A 19871-nucleotide genomic window follows, 5' to 3' on the forward strand; every position below is an offset into this window, starting at 1 on the left:
TGCTTCTGTGACACATGTTCCCGTACAAAGTGATAGTCCACTTCAATGTGTTTCGTTCGGGCATGAAATACCGGATTTGCAGAAAGGTATGTAGCACCGATGTTATCACACCAAAGGATAGGAGGCTGCGGTTGAGACATACCCAACTCCTGAAGCAAAGATTGCACCCAAATAATCTCTGCAGTAGCATTAGCCACGGCCTTATACTCAGCTTCAGTACTACTACGTGATACAGTAGCCTGTTTCCGAGCACTCCAGGCGATCAAGTTAGAGCCAAAGAACACAGCATAGCCCCCCGTGGATCGCCTGTCATCCGGGCTGCCAGCCCAGTCCGCATCAGAGTAGGCCGAAAGAACCCGAGAGGGAGTCGGCCGAATATGCATCCCAAAAGACACTGTGAATTGGACATAACACAGGATGCGCTTAACAGCAGCCCAATGAGTGTCGCGGGGAGCCTGAAGATACTGACAAACCCTGTTGACAGCATAAGAAATATCTGGCCTCGTGATCGTCAAGTACTGAAGCCCACCAACAATACTCCTGTACTTTGTGGCATCCGCAGAAGACAAAAGCGCACCATCAACGGCAGTGAGCTTTTCGATAGATGACATGGGTGTGGTAGTCAGTTTGCACTTAAGCATCTCAGCTCGCTGCAATAAATCCAAGGAGTACTTCTATTGTGTCATAACAAGACCATCAGCACGAGAGGTAACCTCAACCCCAAGAAAGTAGTGAAGCTTCTCAAGATCTTTGACAGCAAAAGCAGCACCAAGAGAGCAAACAAGAGCATCAGCAACATACCGAGAGGAACTGACAAGAATAATATCATCCACATAGACCAAAAGATACATAGTGACTTCTGGCTTCTGTAGAAGAAATAATGAGGAGTCAGCAGTGGAAGACACAAACCCATGAGCACGAAGAGCTGAGGCAAGACGAGCATGCCAGGCATGAGGAGCTTGCTTCAGACCATAGAGTGCTTTGGTGAGACGGCAGATGTGATCAGAACGATCATGATCAGAGAAACCAGGCGGCTGTCGCATATAAACCTCTTCCTCCAAGAAACCATGAAGAAAGGCATTCTGCACATCAAGTTGACGAAGAGACCAACCGCGAGTGACAGCAAGAGAAAGAAGAAGCCGAATGGTGGTAGGCTTGACAACGGGACTGAAGGTGTCCTCGTAATCAAGACCATAGCGCTGCCGAAATCCTCTGGCAACAAGGCGCGCTTTATAACGCTCAATAGATCCATCCGAGTGCTTCTTCACTTTGAACACCCACTTGCAGTCAATAACATTAACCCGTGGTGGGGGAGGAACAAGAGTCCATGTCTTGTTACGAAGAAGAGCATGATATTCCTGCTCCATAGCCTCTCGCCAATGAGGAACACGCATGGCAGCCTGATACGAGCGGGGCTCAGAAGACGGATCCACAACAGCAGCAGCCAGACATGCTGCCAACCAAGCAACAGTACCATCCGTACGTTCCTTTGGTCGAAAAATACCAGTGCGACTACGTGTATGTGGACGTAATACAGGAGCCGCCGAGGTCGAGGAAGCAGCCGGCGAGGGGCTGGGCAACGATGATGAGGAGGAATCAACCAGCGACGAGGAGCCAGACGATGGAACCAGGTCCTCCATCATGGCAGACGGCTCGGTGGATCCAGAGCCCGCCAGCGGGCTATCCAACAGGGCCGCGGGCGAGGCCGGTGGAGCGGACCGAGCCACGGGCGATGCCGGCGTAGCGGGCCGAGCCCCAGGCGATGCCGGCGTAGTGGGCCGAGCTGCAGGCGAGGCCGGCGTAGCGGGCTGATCCGCTGGAGACGCGGCGAGGCTGACGTAGCGGGCCGAGTCGCGCGAGACGCAGGCGTACCAGGCCGATCAAAGGACGAGGCCGGTGCCTCAGGTGCATCCACCAAGCGTGCATGGGCACACAGATCGAGGCCATGCAACGTTGCGGTGTGATCGACATGCACAGCAGAGGGCGGCGACGATGATCATGGGGAGTCCTCCAAAAGCTCCAAACGAGCCCCATGTCCGGTTCCTGCACCATGGTTAGGCAATAACACAGGAGAGTATGCAACATCGTCAAATTGGTCAGAGGCAAGAGAGGATGAATGCATGGATGGAGGGGCATCTGTGGACACAGGTAGATTGGCAAACGGAAAGACACGCTCATCAAACACTACGTCCCGAGAAATGTAGACACGATTAGTGGGAACATGAAGACATTTGTAACCTTTATGAAGGGAACTATAGCCAAGAAAGACACACTTTTTGGACCTAAATTCCAGCTTGCGTTTGTTATAGGGTCGAAGATGCGGCCAGCAAGCACACCCAAATACTTTAAAGAAAGTATAATTAGGTTGTTCATTAAGGAGAAGTTCAAGGGGAGTCTTCAGGTTGAGAACACGTGTGGGAGTACGGATGATAAGAAAGCATGCAGTGGTAAAAGCATCACTCCAAAATCGGAAAGGAACCGATGCATGGGCCAAAAGAGTGAGACCAGTCTCAACAATATGACGATGCTTACGTTCGACGGAACCATTCTGCTGATGAGTATGTGGACATGCTAAACGATGAGCAATCCCAAGCGACTGGAAGAAGGAGTTGAGGTTGCGATACTCGCCACCCCAGTCCGATTGAACATGAACAATTTTATGCTTGAGAAGACGTTCAACATGTTTTTGAAACTGAACGACAATATCAAACACATCAGATTTACGCTTAATAAGATAGAGCCAAGTAAAACGACTGTAAGCATCCACAAAACTAATATAATAGTTATGACCACTGACAGAAGTTTGGGCAGGGCCCCATACATCCGAAAAAACAAGTTCTAAAGGATGTTTCACCTCACGGCTAGACTCCGAAAAAGGAAGTTGATGACTCTTCCCCTGCTGACAAGCATCACACACTGCTACATCATTATTGCTAGAGACACTAGGAAGCTCATGACGACGCAAAACATGACGAACGATAGGTGTGGCAGGATGACCAAGACGAGCATGCCACTGTGACGACGAGACGCGAACTCCACTGAAAACCCGAGAGACTCCAGGATGCTCCAGACGGTAAAGGCCCTGGTAGAGACGCCCACTAAGCAGAACGGCCCTCGTGTCCCGGTCCTTAATAAAAAGGTCAAACAGGTGAAATTCACAAAACACATTATTGTCATAAGTGAGTTTAGGAACTGAAAGGAGATTACGCGTCACAGATGGTACTCTAAGAACATCACGAAGCTGAAGCCTCCTAGTGGCATGACTAGTGAGAAGGGATGCTTGACCAATATGGGAGATGTGCATACCTGCTCCATTGGCGGTGTGGATCTTATCGGAACTGTGATAGGTCTCGCGAGGATGAAGCTTCCCCATCTCATTCGTCAGATGCTCCGTCGCACCAGAGTCCATGTACCAGTGCGGATCAACGGAGTAGGACTGAGTATGGCCCTGAGGCTCCTGCGGCACCGGGCGGTCGGCCATAGCCACCTGACGCGCAGTGTTGCGCGTATCCTTGCCGTCGTTGCCGAGACCGAGGAAACTCTTCTGAAAACGACGATGGCACTTGGAGGCCCAATGTCCGTCAAGACCACAGAGCTGGCAGACCCGCCGACCCCCATCACCAGGTAGCGTCAGAGTGGGGGTGGACGAGGCTGGAGGGAGCGGCGCGGGCCCCTTGCCCAAGGCGGAGGACTGAGCGCCGCCGGAGGGGCGACCACCTCGGTAGACCGCGTTGGCGGAGGAGGAGCCGCGACTACGGTTGGCACGGCGCGCCTCAACGCGCTGCTCAGTAAGAAGAAGCCGAGAGTAGACCTCATGCGCCATCATGGGGTCGTGTTGCCGCGCTCATTAATGATCTCAACTAAGCCATCATACTCTTCGTCGAGGCCGTTGACGATGAAGGAGTTGAACTCAGAATCGGTAAGCGGCTGTCCAATGGATGCCAATGTGTCAGCAAGAGCCTTGACCTTGTTGTAGAACTCCGTTGCCGTGGAATCAAGCTTTTCACAGGCGCCAAGCTCGCGATGGAGGGCACTGACCCGGGCTTGCGACTGTGACGCAAAAGAGCGCTCAAGGATGGTCTAAGCCTCATGGGAAGTCTTCGCGAAGACGATGAGCCCGGCAACAGCCAGAGTGAGCGAACCTTGGATGGAGGAGAGGTTCGCCTGGTCCTGCCCCGTCCAGACACGGTGTGCCGGGTTGTAAACCGGGCCGTTCACGCTGTCCACCAGCGCGGGAGGGCAAGGAAAAGTGCCGTCGACGTAGCCAAGCAAGTAGTGGCTCCCAAGGAGCGGAAGAACCTGCGCACGCCAGAAGATATAATTGTCGGACGAGAGCTTGACGGTGATGAGGTTGCCGAAGTGAAACGGTGGAGGCAACGATCCCGTGAAGGCACCTGCTGGAGGCGCGTACGCCATGGGGGCAGGGGAGGGCGGCGCGGGCGGGACCACGGGATTGGAACCCGCGGGCGGCGGCGGCGAGTATGCCCCGTAGAGGGAGGCAACGGGCACTGCCGGAGTGAATCCCACCTGAGGCGCGGAAGGCATGAGGCCCGCCGTGACAGCCGACAAGGTGGCCTCGGGCGCGAAGGCCAGAGGCGCGATGACGCCGGACAACGGGGCGGGTGAAGAGGCGCTCGACGTATGAACCGTCAGCGTAAGCCCCGGCGATGAAGGAGCCGGAGAGTTGTTGGAGAAAAACGAGCCAACGCTCCTGGTCCCGAGCTGCAGCGACCGCATGGTGGCCGAGTCAAGTGGGAGCAAGAGGAGGGCGGCGAGCGAGGCCGGGAGAAACCCGGCAGAGGAGGAGCTGGAGGCGGCAGCACCCGACATGGCGGCGGCGGCGCGATGGAGGGGGTGGCGGCGGGGTTAGGGTTTTGCGGAAGCGTGGGTCGTAATTAGCTCTGATACCATGTAAGACAATGATTTGGGGGAACCAGCTCAACCCTCTAGGGGTGGCTTATCTCATATATATAATGGGTGTGTTACAATAGGTACAATATACGTACACAAATACAGAAGCTATACATAGTCTAACACCTTGGCTCATCTCCCCTGTTCTGCTTGGTGTGGTCGTGGGCGCGGCTCTGACTGCCCGTGCACAGGTAAAGGGGTACAAAAGTGTGCCCCTCTTTTTGTACACCGACACGCATTCTGGACCTATATGAGGAATGTTCGGGCCAGTGCATTAATAAGGAGAAGAGTGCAATAATGTTCAGTGCAAACACCCGGGTGGAGCAGAAAGAAGAGGTGAACAGGTGTGCTGGTATCTCATGCGAAACCTGGAATGAACGCTACCTGGGGTTACCAGTGTATGTGGGCCGATCACGCAAGCAAGTCTTTGCTTATATAAAGGATGCAGTTTGGCGATGGATGCAAGGATGGAAGGAGAGGCTCCTATATAAGGTGGGAAAGGAAGTGCTCGTTAAGGCCATGGCGCAAGCCATCCCGACATATGCCATGTCATGTTTCTACCTTACAAAAACCCTCTATGATGAGATTAGCTCGCTTGTTGCAAAATTTTGGTGGAGCCAGCAGGATAATGAGTCTAAAATACACTGGATTGGGTGGCCAAAACTGACAAAGTCCAAGGCGCATGGAGGCCTAGGATTCAGAGACATTCATTCCTTCAATGTAGCGATGTTGTCGCGGCAGATATGGAGGCTGATCCAAAGGCCCGAGAGCTTGTGTGCCCAAGTGTTGAAAGCCAAGTATTACCCTGACGGCAACTTACTGAATGCAGCACCGAAAGATGGCATTTCCTACACATGGAGGAGCCTCCTTCATGGACTAGAGCTGGTTAAACATGGCTACATATGGCGAATTGGCGATGGTCAGCAAGTCAATATCTGGGAGGATCCATGGCTTCCAAAGGCTTGGACAAGGCGGGTGTAAACGTCAAGGAATGGTGTCCTGCTCAACAAGGTACATGAACTTATAAACCCCATAAATGGGAAGTGGGATGAAGAATTGGTACGGGATATCTTTCTCCCGGCAGATGCCAACCTGATCCTTGGGATTCCTTAGAAGGCATGCAAGACTTCATCGCTTGGCACTATGATGAAAAGGGCCTACATTTAGTAAAGCAGGCGTATAAACTGCAGGTAAAGGTGCAGGAGATAGCGAGCGGAGCAGAGGCAGGATGGAGTGGAGAGATACAGGGCTCACTTGATGCTTGTGAGAGCACGTACTGGAGCCGGATATGGAAGATGCCGTGCCAGAGTAAAATCAGAATGTTTACATGGTGACTGGCCCACAACTCGCTAGCCACACGCGCCAATTTAGAGAATAGAGGAATGATCATTGAGGACACTCGCTGTCTCTTTTGTGCGAGGAATGTGGAGGACGGTGGCCACCTATTTATACAGTGTCAGGCAGTGAAAGAGGTGTGGCGAGCGATGGGGAAGGAAGATGTCCGGTAGGAACTGGAGAGATACAGTTCAGTGGGGGATGTCATGGACCACATGTGGTCACTGAAAATGGAGGATAGCGTGCAGATCTTGTACTTCTGGTGGGAGTGGTGGAATGAGAGAAACCGGATCAGGAAGAATGAAGGTAGAACTCGACCACAGGAGATAGTGCACCGGACTACGCTTGCCACCATGGAGTACTGGGAAGTTGTGGGGAAGAAAGAGCGACACACTCCGAAGTAGAAGACAAAATGGCAGGCGCCTGGAGTGGATGTACTGAAGTTTAACATTGATGGTGCCCACATGCCAGGAAGCTCTCAATCTGCGTGGGGAGTGATCGCCCGGGACCTCAATGGAGACGCAGTAGCTTGCATGGCAGGAAGGAGTGAGCACGTCCATGATGCTTTTGAAGCAGAACTATGAGCGGCGGAGGGTGCCGTGGAGCTGGCTGCCCATCTTGGGGCGATCCAGATCTGCATCGAGACTGATTCACATCTCCTCCAGGCGGCCCTCACGCAGAAGGACCCAAGCTTCTCAGCATATGCCTCGGCCCTGGACGATCTGAAGATCCAGATGAGGCTATGATTCTCAAAGTGTGATGTTATTGCATGTAGGCGGGAAGCCAACGGTGCTGCGCACGAGCTCGCTAAGTTAGGATATGAATGTAGTGTGAATGAACCCACCATATGGGATGTCGATGTACCGGCGTCTATGGCCGGACTTGTTTTAGGCGACATGCCTAACCTGGCTGCGTAATAAAGTGTTTTGCTTTGACCCTAAAAAAACCCTAACTAAGCTAATTAGCACTAAGCAATTTGGATAGGGTCGGCCACATCTCCAAAGACCTAGTCAGCCTTTTTGGCTGGGCTACACTCTTGCACAGGAGGGCGCCGGTGGCCTTGTGTAGCAGCAGCAACAGGTAGCAGGGGCATCAACCAGCAGCAGCGCAGCAGGGGAACACGGGCTGCCAAGGCAGCGGAGCAGAGAGCATCAGCAGCACATAGTAGCAGCAGTAGTAAGCAGAGCAGCAATAGCAGGAGTTGCAGCGGCAAGCAGAAGCAATGCAGCAGCAACGGCGGTAGGCAGAGCAGGGGCCGTGGGCGGCTGCGGGGGACGCGCCTTGGACGCAGCCAGGGCGAGCGACGGCGAGCGCCGGGAGCGGCGGACGCGCGCGCAGAAGGGCGTGGTGCAGCGGCGAGGTGCGACGGACGCAGGGCTGTGGTGCCACCAGGGGCTCGCGAGCACAAAGCGCCGGACGCGGCGACGGCGAACACGGGTTTGATCGGGCGCGACGCTATAGCTCAAAATCGAGCGAACCTAGAGGCTAGTCTGCATCTACATGGGCACGGGAGCACTCCCGTGTGCCTAGCTGGCCCCGGGATGGCCTGTAGCCACGGCGGGGAGCACCACAGCGGCGGCGCGTTTTGGCCGGAGCAAACGAAGACGACGACGGGACTATGACTATGGATCGAGAGCGGTTAGGAAGGGGAAACGTAGCGCAGCTCACCGCGATTCGGAAGAGGAGCTCGAGGAGGCCGGGGATGCAGTGAAGGCGACGGATTTGTCGATGGCGCCGCGGTGGCCGGAGGTTGAGGAAGACGGCGATGGCGGCGATATGGTGCGACTCCGATCGATTGAGAGGCCGTAGATGAAGAAGCAGTCGACAGCGGTCCTCCTGGACATCTCCGGGCGGCGCGGGGTGGCTGGTGGTCGCGGGATCGATGGCGGTGCGTCGGCGACCGCACTCGGGCGAACAAGACAGAGATGGAGAGGGGTGAACGAGGGGAGTGGGGAGGGGAACGGGCACGCTAGGGTTCGAAGAGGGGGGCTCGGGGGCATCAAGTAGGCGCCGTCGGGGAGGGCGGATGGTTGCCACGGCGACATGCCTCGGCCGTGTGAACAGGAGGAAGGGGACGGTAGCAAGATGGGCCGGCCTGGTTGGCCTGATGGCCAGCTGGGCCGAAGCCTAGTGAGGGGGGGTTTCCTTTTCCTTTTTTTGTTTGTTTTGTTTTGTTTTACTTTTTCTAATATTTCTTTTCTGTTTTCTTTTAGTTCCTAATTATTTTAGTTTTAATAAAATACCAAAATGGCACCTAAATTGATGTTACAAATTATGCCACAACCACAAAAAGTTTCATCCCAGAATAATATAGTTTAGTATTTTACAAAATATAAAAGGCATTTAATTAATGGTTTTAGCTACTGATTTAATTAGTTTAGTGCATTTAAACATTTTATAAAGACTTGGTTTCTCCACCAATATATCTTATGAATTATTTATCACAATAAGATCATTTTAGTTTTGACTTTTGAAAACTTTAATTGTTTGACTTGTTTTTTGAATTTGGATTTTGAATCGGTTTTGAAGTAACGCGAGATTAGCAACAGTAACGGAGGTGACGTGGCATCATTAGCAGAGGTTCACTGTAGCTTAATTATCCGGGCGCCACAATCACTCTGCCAGAAGAAGCGTGATGGGTAGAAGTCTAGCCTCTTCGGGACTCCCACCGGAACCTCGAAGAAAGAGAGAAGAAACATGGGCATACTCGTGAGGACTGAATTAATCGTCCTCCGTATGACATGAGTTTGCCTTTCCAGCAACTCAATTTCTTCTCAAAATGATCCTCAATGCACTTCCATTCTCTGTTGGTTAGCTTACGATGGTGAATTGGTATACCTAAATACGTAAAAGGTAAAGCCCCCAATTCACACCCGAACAATTGCTTGTACGCATCTTGTTCATCATTAGCTCTTCCGAAACAGAACAGCTCGCTCTTGTGGAAGTTAATCTTTAACCCGGACAATTGTTTGAACAAGCATAACACTAGCTTCATGTTTCGTGCTTTTGCCAAATCGTGCTCCATGAATATGATAGTATCATCGGCATACTGTAGAATGGATACACCTCCGTCTACTAAGTGCGGGACGAGGCCGCCTACCTGACCCGCATCCTTAGCTCTTCCTATAAGAATTGCCAACATATCGGCCACTATGTTGAAGAGAATAGGAGACATCGGATCCCCTTGCCTCAGTCCTTTGTGTGTTTGGAAATAGTGACCTATGTCATCATTCACTTTAATTCCAACACTCCCTTTTTGCGTGAAGGAGTCTACCTGGTGTCTCCAGGCCTGATCAAAATCTTTCATACGCAATGCCTGTTGAAGGAAGGGCCATTTGACCTTATCGTATGCTTTCTCAAAGTCCACTTTGAAAACAACTCCGTCTTGTTTTTTGAGTGGATTTCATGGAGTGTTTCATGCAGAATGACAACCCCTTCCAGGATGTTTCTGTCCGGCATGAAAGCGGTTTGGGACGGTTGCACGACAGAGTGCGCAATTTGCGTAAGCCTATTAGTCCCGACCTTGGTGAAAATTTTGAAACTTACATTAAGAAGACAGATAGGCCTGAACTGCTCAATACGAATGGCCTCTGTCTTCTTGGGGAGTAGAGTAATCGTTCCAAAATTAAGTTGAAACAACTGAAGCTGTCCAGAGAAAAGATCATGGAACATTGGAAGCAAATCCCCTTTGATAATATGCCAACATTTTTTATGAAACTCCGCCGGAAAACCATTCGGCCCGGGAGCCTTATTGTTCTTCATTTGTGAAATAGCCTCAAACACCTCTTTATCCATAAATGGGGCGGTCAAAACCTCATTCTCGTCCGACGCAAGTTGAGGGACATCCTCAACCCTGGACTCATCTAAGGAAACAAAGTTATCTTCCGGCGGCCCAAACAGCTGCTTATAGTAAATGGTAATATAGACTTTCAGATTTTCTTGATCTAAAATCGTCCCTTCTTCCTGCTCAAGCTGAAATATCCTCTTCTTGCGGTGTTTGCCATTTGCAATCATGTGAAAGAACTAAGTGTTATCATCCCCTTGGACGATTTTGCGAACCTTAGCTCGCAATGCCCACTTCAATTCCTCCTCTCAAAGAAGATCTTTCAGCCTCAACTCCGCCTCTACCTTAGTTTCCAGCTCTCTGGTATCTAAAATAGTGGATTCGGCTTTTAAGTCTAGGGATTGAATAAGTAAAACGAGTCTTTCCTTCTCAGCCTTATAAATCCCATGAGTATGTTTAGCCCATCCATGAAGGAATCTTCGCAGATGCCTAATCTTATTCTGCCATCTCTCAACAGGAGACCTTCCTCCTGAATCTTTAGCCCATTCTCTAGCGATCAGCTCAAGGAACCCTTCTCTATCAAACTACGATAGCCCGAAAGAAAAGGTGTTCTTATTTCCCACATGGGTTGGATCGCCAGAGTCAACAAACAACGGGGTATGATCCAAAATTGCGCGTGATAACGCCTGGATTGTTACGAGGGGGAACTTCTGTTCCAATTCGACACTATCGAGGACACGGTCCAGCTTCTCAAAAGTCGGGTTAGGTAGCGAATTAGCCCAAGTGAATTTCCTACCAGATAGCTCTATCTCTCTAAGATCCAAGCTTTCGATTATGGTATTGAACATAAACGACCATCTGCCATCAAAATTCTCATTATTCTTCTCCTCCCTCCTTCGAATAATGTTGAAATCGCCCCCAACTAGGATTGGGAGCTGTTCGCTACCACAAATATGAACCAGATCAGCCAGAAAATCTGGTTTGAGTTCTGGCTGCGCGGCCCCATACACCGCCACCAAAGCCCAATTAAACCCATCGGCCTTAGATCTGACCCGAAACTTTACCGCAAAATCTCCCATGACCACACTCCGCACTTCCAACGAATCACACCTAACCCCAAGTAGGACCCCGCCGGACCTTCCTCTTGGAGGTAGGCAATGCCAGTCAAAGTCGACACCCCTCGATAAAGTGCTAAGGAATTGGGGGGGGGGGTGAAATTATCCGTGGAAGGGTCTGTTACCTAAGGTACGTCTTCCGTCTCTCACTCTTGGTGATTTTGTCGGATCGTGGAGGGTCGTTCAAGGTCGCCGGAAGAAGACTCGGCAAACGGGGGCGCCGGCGCCGGCGATGGATCTCGGTGAGATCCGGGCGGCCAGGGAGAAGCGTTTGAAATCATTATTGGGCCAAGTTGGGCCTGAATTGATGGGTATCTCCGAGGTGGGCCTGGTTAGTACTGGGTCTATGGCCCAGGTGGCTGACCAGGCTTGCATTCGGTTTCTGGGGGGCGACGTGCATGTGCAGGCATCGGATCGGGAGCCACCGCATGCACGCAGGCCTTCCTCCTGTTGCAGCGCCGCTGAAACTAGGGTTCGTCGTATCGGGCGAATTGGTTTCCCTCCCGCTGCTGTTGGCCGTGCGAGGAGGAGTGCTGGCCCTGCAGGCGTGTTCGCGGCGGCGGCGGACTGTGAGATCGTGATGCCGCCTAACGTCCCGCCTCCGGCGAAGACCGCGCCTGCGGAGAGGACGGCCGCGGGGCTTGCTGGAGCTGCTCCGGCGCAGGCTTCGGGTTCGGCCCCGCCGGCGCCCGCACGGGCTGCCATGCCCCCCACCAGGGTCGCGCCGCCGCCGTCCAGGGCTGCGCCTACTCCACCACAGCTCCCTTGGCCCAGGCAGATGGCTGGTGGGGGGGAGGGGTGGCTCTGCACATGGTGCGTTTGGCCGCGGAACGGGCGCTTTCGCGGGAGATAGCCGCAACCCTCCTCGTGGTCAGTGGGGCGATGACGGTTTTAATGCTTACGGAGATGGGTTTCATCGTGGTTCGTCGTCTACCGGAGGTGGGCGCGGCTATGCTTGGTCAGAGAACGGAGATAACGGGAGAGGGTTTCAGGGGCCGCCGGGAAACTTCGTGGACTTGTTCCCCAAATGGATGTATCTAGGACTAACTTGATGCTAGATATATCCATTTGAGGGACAAGTTTTTCCGAACGAAAGGAGTATAAAAGTTCATTGGAAGTACAAAACATCTTAAACATTATAAAAATTACACATAGTTTCCGAGACCACCGAACAAGCACTACTGCCGTCCGAACGAGCTACCGGCGCTCTGTTGTTGCCACTTCTCTATCGGAGCCGGCTTGACTTTATCGATGACAGTCGGGAAGTCTTCACACGACTTCCTTTTACCCCGCAGGCCTGCCTCCGTCATGTTGGTGTGACCTCTTGCGCTGACATGATGTATGCGAGAAACAATGGAGTCTTGGCTCTTGGATCTACAACTCTTGCAGCAGTGAGGGCGTCTTCTTCAGGATGTTGGTTCGGCAAGCCCGTGTCCTTCATGACTTCTTGTCTGCGATCAACAATGACAAGATGTCGACTACAATGGAGTGGTATATGGCGGCGCGCCATCGACCCGTTTGGAATGATGGAAATGGCCGATCCTTAAATTTTTTGATGTACTCGCTCTGTAAACAAAGATAAGATGTTTTAGATCACTATAAGGAGTAATTTATGAGAAGGCCAATTTGGCTCCCGGGCTCAGCTGCACCCTTTCCGATGAAAAAAAATCAAAACAAATACTAGAAAAATAAAAAAATTCTAAACTTTTTTTGTGTGGTAGATAATTTGATGCGTGAGGTTCGCTGTAGATTTCAACTCGTTTGGACATTTGAGCAGCTCTCTGCAAAAAAACAAAATCGGGATCTGTAAAAAAGTTCATTGTTCACGAACTGTTTTGACCCGATTTGTCTTTTTTGCCGAGAGCTGCTTAGACATTCAAATGAGTTGAAATTTGGAGCGGACCTCACACATTAAATTATCTACCACACAAAAAAAATGGATTTTTTTGAATTTTTCTAGTATTTGTTTTGAATTTTTTTCTGAGCGGGGGCATCTGAGCCCGGGCTCAGATGCGGATTTTCGGTAATTTATTTTATTTTCTTGAGGAAGTTTCTTTGTTTTCTTTTTTGGGGCATTTGGTTATTAGATCCGCGTTCTTTTCGCAAAATAAAGAAATAAATAACCGGAGTGTATAGTACCGCATCAAGATTCGTGCGAAATTAGCCTGCTCAGATTGCAGGAAAAGATAGCACGGTCGACGATCCTCCGCCGCAATCCTTCTAATCTGCTGCTGGAGCGGAGAGGCCAACGTAGCTTAGTGTCGAAACATACCGACTAGCGAAGGAGGTGGTGGCTGGCGGCGGCAGCAACGGCGATGGGGATCTGGGGCTGGCCGTGGGGGCGGCGTGGGCTCTCGGGCTTCGGATCCGCGTCCACCGCTGAGGACATCGCCGCCGGCATCGACGCCAGCCATCTCACAGCCATCGTCACAGGTGCGTGCTTCTGCTGCAGCATTTTTTGCGACTCTGCTTGTCCCTTGTGTGCTACTGCTAGTAGTGGCTGGATGCAGAGTCTCATCGCTTGCTGACAGTGTGCTGATGAATTAACAAATTAGTGATTAAAAAGCACAAAATATCATTAATGGGATTATCTGCATTTGGAATCTGTAATTATTGGAGCTATTTGTACTATTATTTTGATATAAATGTACAATCTCTGCAACGTGAGTAAATATTAAGGGAATTGTTCAGTTATCATGATTAAAGGACAATTTCAAGCACATTTATGCTCATTCAGAGTACAGTACAATACATGAGGCAGACTGATGATTCTGCACTATTGATTGTCATATGCAGGAGCAACAAATGGCATTGGCAAGGAGACGGCCAGAGTTCTTGCACTGAGGGGAGCAAACGTGATCATACCAGCAAGGACGCTCGAGAGTGGGATGAAGGTGAAAGAGAGCCTCGCTGAAGAGGTGCCGAGCTCGAAGCTACATGTCATGGAGATGGATCTGAGCTCCCTTGACTCTGTTCGCAGCTTCGCGGGCTCCTTCAACTCCTCCCATAAGCATCTGAACGTCCTCATGTATGTCATTGTAATTAGGCATCATCAAATATTCAAAAGAGGCACAAAGTTTGGTTGGTACTAGTAAACACACTGACTGGGTTATTTATTCTGGCCTTCTCTGAAGAAACAATGCAGGGATAATGGCCTGCCCTTTCCAGCTATCCAAAGATGGCATTGAGCTACAATTCGCAACGAATCATCTTGGTATGTATTGTGCAGTTACATTCCTTTATGTTATAAATAAGAGTTGTACAAGTTCGTCACTAGTGTCAAGACCGTCGTGGTAGATGCTTTTGATCGTACACTGTTACCCATCAACAGTCATTCATGTAAACATCAGAATATCTGCTATTGCTGATGCTGCGTTGATATGAGATGTTCAGTAGTTCAGGCCTATTCAAACACCTTTTGAATTTTCACCTTGCGAGCAGGCCATTTCTTGCTGACAAATCTTCTACTTGACAAGATGAAATCAACTGCCAAGGAGACCGGTGTGCAGGGCAGGATCGTAAACCTAGCTTCAACAGCTCATAGAAGGAGTGATGGCAAAGGCTTTGATCTGAACAAGCTGAACAACGAGTCCAAGTCAGCAATATGCTATTCTTTACTGATTTTGTTTGCATGAATTCAACATAAGATCTCGCTGAAGTTCCTTCTAACGTATTGAAAAAATTACAGGTACAATGCATTTAGTGCATACTCACACTCCAAATTAGCAAATATTCTCCATGCAAATGAGCTATCCAGGCGTTTTCAGGTCTGCGATCTCTTACACCTTACATCCCTATTATTCATCATGAGTTAAGCCTAGAACAAAGCATCAGCTGAAACCTGACAATGATTTTGAGTAGTCTAAGGCTCTAAGCGATGCACTTGCAAAATAATGTTGTTATTTTGTTCTGAGCTGATGAAACAACATGATGCACAGTAAGGTAATACACATTGTGTCAGGCCTTATAAAGGACTAAAGGTTGTTTGGTGGAAATCCAGGAAGAAGGATGTGATCTGACTGCAAATTCGCTGCACCCTGGAATCATCGGAACCAACATCGTTCGCTACATCACGACAAACAGTAATATCACTGAAAACATAACACATTGATTCCAAAGGAAACTGTTCTGCCCAATACACTTAAAGCAGTACCCCAAGCCTTAAACTGAATGTTCTGCAGGTGTACTGGCCTCGATTTTCTCACTGGTCAAGCCTTTCGTGAAGGATATACCCCAGGTAATCGAAACATGGCCGTCAGTGTCAATCTCTTACAAGAAGATCAAGCATATCTCTCATTCTGAAATACATGGCCATCAGTATCAATGTCTCCCAAGAAGATATTTTTCTATGAAAGCTAAAATGATAACAAGATTTTAGCCTGACAAAACTAATTTGTTGTTCAGGGAGCTGCAACTACCTGTTATGTGGCATTGCATCCTGATACCAAACGTGTGTCCGGCAAATACTTCGCCGGTTGCAACGAGGCGACGCCGACGTCCGTCGCAAGAGATGCAGAGCTGGCCAAGAGGCTGTGGGCGTTTAGTGAAGAACTTGTAGAAAATAGATCGAAATGATGTGATGCGGTGTGCTGTGATTGTGTGCAGCGGCGACGCATAACTACGCCACTGATTGTTTGTACATACTGTGAACTGCCAAAAAGAAATCCATGAATACGGAAAAGCTTTGCGTATTTTTTCATTGATAGGAGAATGTAGATACATGGTACAGGGCACAGAAGCAACTCGCAAGCATGTACACATGGCCTGAGCGAGTTGCCGGTGTGCATGTAGTCTAGGGGCTGCGCTAGCCCAATACACGACGGCCTCCGTCTCCGGGAGAAGGATTGCTAAACCTTTGTCACCGGCGTGTGCCCACAAGCAAGCTTTGCCTTAAATGGAGTGCACCGTGTGCGCGACAGAGGGTCGCGCCCTGTTGAAGACGGACAGAGATCAGGTGACATGCATGTCACCGTGTGCCTTGCGGCTGGAATTCAAATTTAAACATTGCGAAAAAATCTGAAAAAAAATCATGCATGTTCACATCACATATTAAGATAACCCCTAAAAAATTCAGATCAAAATTCGAAACATACATCGAGAAACAAAAAAAAGAAACTCAGATGTCTGTCTCATGCACTTTACGAGAATAGAATTCAATCAGATAATAATTAATCAAGCATGATAATGGTATTGAAAGTAGAATTAAAGAGATGCGCGGACGTAGCTAGTACTACTTAATTACCCAGGGTCACACCCATTTCAGCTCTGGATTCCATGGGCCGATAACCTCTCTGATGAACTTTTGCCAAACCCCGCACGACAAAAAAAATGAATAAAAGAGTTATTAATTAGTTGATATCAGGAAATGAACTAAAGAGGTCGACATAGTGCGATAATGGTTGAAATTACCTGTCGAGCATCATCTTCACGTTTAAGTATTCTTTAGGTTCTTTAAGTAGGTGAGTCCAGTACTTGAACTTTTCCCTCGTCAAGTTCAATGATTAGCAGGATCCAGTGGAAATTGCATGCGCACACGTTTGTATAAGCGGGCATGTGCATAACTCATCAACTACACTTATTAACATCTAGTAAGCAAAATAAAATTTGTAGTACAAGACGGTAACACTCCCCCAAAGTTGTAAGGAAGTAGTATTTCTGGTTGGGTATTTAGTTGCTTCAAAAACTCTAGCAAGCTTCTCTCAGTGTCTTTTGGGCTGATTTTCCACATACCTTCATTAACGGTATTTGGGTCAATAAACCCAATGCCATAGACTCTATCTCTTTTTATTTTATAAATCTTCATTCTGCATAATACCACAGAAAAGAATATAGTGAGGATAATTACAGGCAATCAACGAGCACAGCTAGAGACTTAAATTACAGAAAGAAATCACTTACAGACAATAGCAACTGACGAGAGATTTGTCGAGTGCGTCTTGATTGAATAACTGAAACATTTCTTGAAACTCAACCCACAAATCTTTTTCATGAAAGTAATGCTTTGCCTTGACTTTCACCATGAGGCTCTCTCGCCCGTTCTGTATTTCTCTCAGGTATCAGTCATGCAATCTGTGCATTTTCGTTGATAGAAGCGGGACCTCCTCAGGCCTGACCAGAGGTTGGCCCGGGACATATTTCCATGCTACTTCCTCCCACTAGTATGCGTCGGTGCTATACAAACGGTTTTTAACCCCTTTCCGCGAAGGCATTTGGAACCGTCGCCTAGTGAGTGACGGCGATCGGGGGTCCTTCCCGCACGACCCAGAAACCGTCGGGGATAGGGACCCTACAGTACTCCTACTCGTCTGTGCTCGCATTGCCATCGCAGTCGGTATTCTGTGGTGCTACGTTTATGATGCGCGACACATCACAAATGGTTAACTATTATAGAACGTGTATGATAAGCATACAATCACACACATTCGCTTTTCCCAAACCGTATGTGATAACTAATTAAGAAGATTAGCTAATCATCGTACGAGTGTCGGACAGGATTACGAAACGTCGGGCCATCGTAACATCGTCGTACACAACAACTATCGCACACGCTATTCTGTGGTGCAACGTTTACGATGCATACTTCATCAGAAACAGTTCATGGTTGTGAATCGTGTACGATAAGGCAACTAACACGAACGTTTAGTTTGTCTGCACCGTTTGTGATATTGTCTGACATCGCACACGCTTTGCAAACGGCAACCGTGTGCATGCTTGCACATGTTTCCTCTCTGTGAACCGTCTCGGATTATGGTGTATATCACAAACATTTCTGTTTTACCAACCGTGTGTGTCGTAACAACCTGGAGAGCGTAATTTCACCGTAATTTAATTGCTATTGTTTCAAATTGCTTTGAATTTGAATTTGAATGTATGCTACAGCTTTATTCATATCCATCATGTTCAAACAACCAATGCATTATTCGATTCATAGGTACATATGTTCAAGAATTGCATAAGAACCAAATAAAGAATGATGAACCACATTTGTATACTTGTACTATTAAAGACGGTAAAGAAAGAGGCGAAATACATTCTGGTTGCTGAATAAGGTGAAGCGGAATGCCCATATTGTGCCCTCCTCCATGCAGAAGGCATGCACGACTCTAGTCCACCCCCTTGTGATGGCCGACCTCCCTGTCGGTGGTGTCGTGCGACATATGCCAAAGGATGGCTTATCATGGAGGGGGCTAATAAGACGTCGCCAGTGCTAGGAAACGGGATGAGGCGTAGACATGCACGCCGGCGAATCTTACCCAGGTTCGGGGCTCTCCTAGGAGATAACACCCCTACTCCTGCTTTGCGGGGTCTCCGCTCACTCAAGCAACAACAATGGTTACAAGCTTTCTCCTTGAGCTGTTTCTCTAGAGGGGGAAGAAGAACAAGGCTAGCCCTAGCTTCCTCTCTCTATATGGATGTGTGGATGAACTAGAGTCTGAACCCTTTGCATGGGTCCCCTGGGGGTTTATATAGGCCTACCCCCAGGGGTACAAAGGTAATTTGGCCGGATGTAGGCCCCGGCTATCAGTGTCTCTGGTCGCCGGCTCCTCCACCGGCAGATGGGGCCCGCCGCCTGGTGGGCCCCGCCGGCTGTCTCGTACTTGGCCGACAGGCCGCGCCCGCCGCTCGCGGGTCTTGCTGGCTGCTCAGCACTGTAGCCGTGCTGGTAATGATGCATGCTTTGTCGGGGGAGGCGTGGCTACAGTACCGCCGCCTAGCGGGCGTTCACTGTAGCCACTCCCCGTCTCTTCTGGTTAATGGCGCACAAACTCCAAGGAGGGGAAGAGCCCCCTGGTCAGGGGCCGGCCTCCCTACGAGCCGACTGGTCTGAACTCGCCACCTTCTGGCTCCTTGAGGATAGGTAGGGCCCGCCGCCTACGGGCCGTACCGACATCCCATCGTGGGAGCATGGATCCCTCTGACAGGGGAGATGTCATGGGCAATGTGGCAACAATGTCGCGCCGGGCGGGAGATCTTCGTCTGGCACGGCGCACTGTGGCCACGCTTGACCCTAGATTTGGGGGTGGCAGGGCGTGCTGTAGCCACGCCCTGTCTCCTCGTATTTATGTGGATGCAAACTTTGAGGACACCTAGGGCCGCCTGCTAGGAGCCAGCCCACTTCATGGCCACCTGCTGGGCTCTGCCGTCTCCTGGCAGCCGGCCGCTTGGACCAGCTGGCCACGAGGAGGCGGCGCTTGGCTCTTCGAATCTTGAGGGAGCAGCCGACCCCGTTGTCTTGAAGCGCCATGGGGGGGCGATGAGGCTACCCGTGGCCAATTACTCCGACAGTAGTCTCCGAAGCTGATGAGGCTCCACGGCTGGTGAAAGGAAGGAGCCTCGGCAGCTTCCTACTCCGAGTGCTTCATTTGATCTTGCTCCGTCCATCTTCCGGCATACCAACTGCTAGGGGTCGGATATGACCAGGCAGGTCGTCTGTTTTTTTTTTGAAATGTCTTGGCGGGAGCTCGATGGTGCGCCAGCCTGGCGCCAGTCTTGCCGCCTGTCAGCGGCACGACACGTGTCGCCAGCTGGCCAGGCCGCCTGCCAGCCCACGCGCGCGATGGGACATCGCCGTAGGCCGGGGCCCACCACTACCGGGCCTTGGCACGCGCGCGGATCCGTTGTGGCCAAGGCAAACGATTGGGAATCCGTGGCGCGATTACTCCACGCTGTTACCGCGCGGGTAATGCGGGGTCGTGGGGTCGTGGGTACAGTTAATCCCACGATCC

General features: G+C 50.3%; 1 protein-coding gene across 1 annotated transcript; it reads left to right on the forward strand.

Moving 5' to 3' along the window:
* Window positions 1-13330: 13330 nt before the first annotated feature.
* Window positions 13331-15836, forward strand: LOC109743098 (short-chain dehydrogenase TIC 32, chloroplastic). Its single transcript, XM_020302181.4, has 8 exons — window positions 13331-13578; window positions 13942-14173; window positions 14280-14359; window positions 14587-14740; window positions 14834-14912; window positions 15146-15227; window positions 15327-15382; window positions 15550-15836. The coding sequence occupies exons 1-8, from the start codon at window positions 13461-13463 to the stop codon at window positions 15718-15720; spliced, it is 972 nt and encodes a 323-aa protein (XP_020157770.1). The 5' UTR covers window positions 13331-13460; the 3' UTR covers window positions 15721-15836.
* The last annotated feature ends 4035 nt before the right edge of the window (window positions 15837-19871 follow it).

Source organism: Aegilops tauschii, chromosome 4, assembly GCF_002575655.3.
Source record: "Aegilops tauschii subsp. strangulata cultivar AL8/78 chromosome 4, Aet v6.0, whole genome shotgun sequence".
NCBI classification, from domain to species: domain Eukaryota; kingdom Viridiplantae; phylum Streptophyta; class Magnoliopsida; order Poales; family Poaceae; genus Aegilops; species Aegilops tauschii.

Excerpts from the sequence above, each read along its gene's own strand:
- LOC109743098 (XM_020302181.4), top strand. The coding sequence starts at position 13,461 with ATGGGGATCTGGGGCTGGCCGTGGGGGCGGCGTGGGCTCTCGGGCTTC. Across the intron at positions 14,174-14,279 it reads AAGCATCTGAACGTCCTCAT|AAACAATGCAGGGATAATGG; the intron begins GTATGTCATTGT and ends CCTTCTCTGAAG. Across the intron at positions 14,360-14,586 it reads ATTCGCAACGAATCATCTTG|GCCATTTCTTGCTGACAAAT; the intron begins GTATGTATTGTG and ends CCTTGCGAGCAG.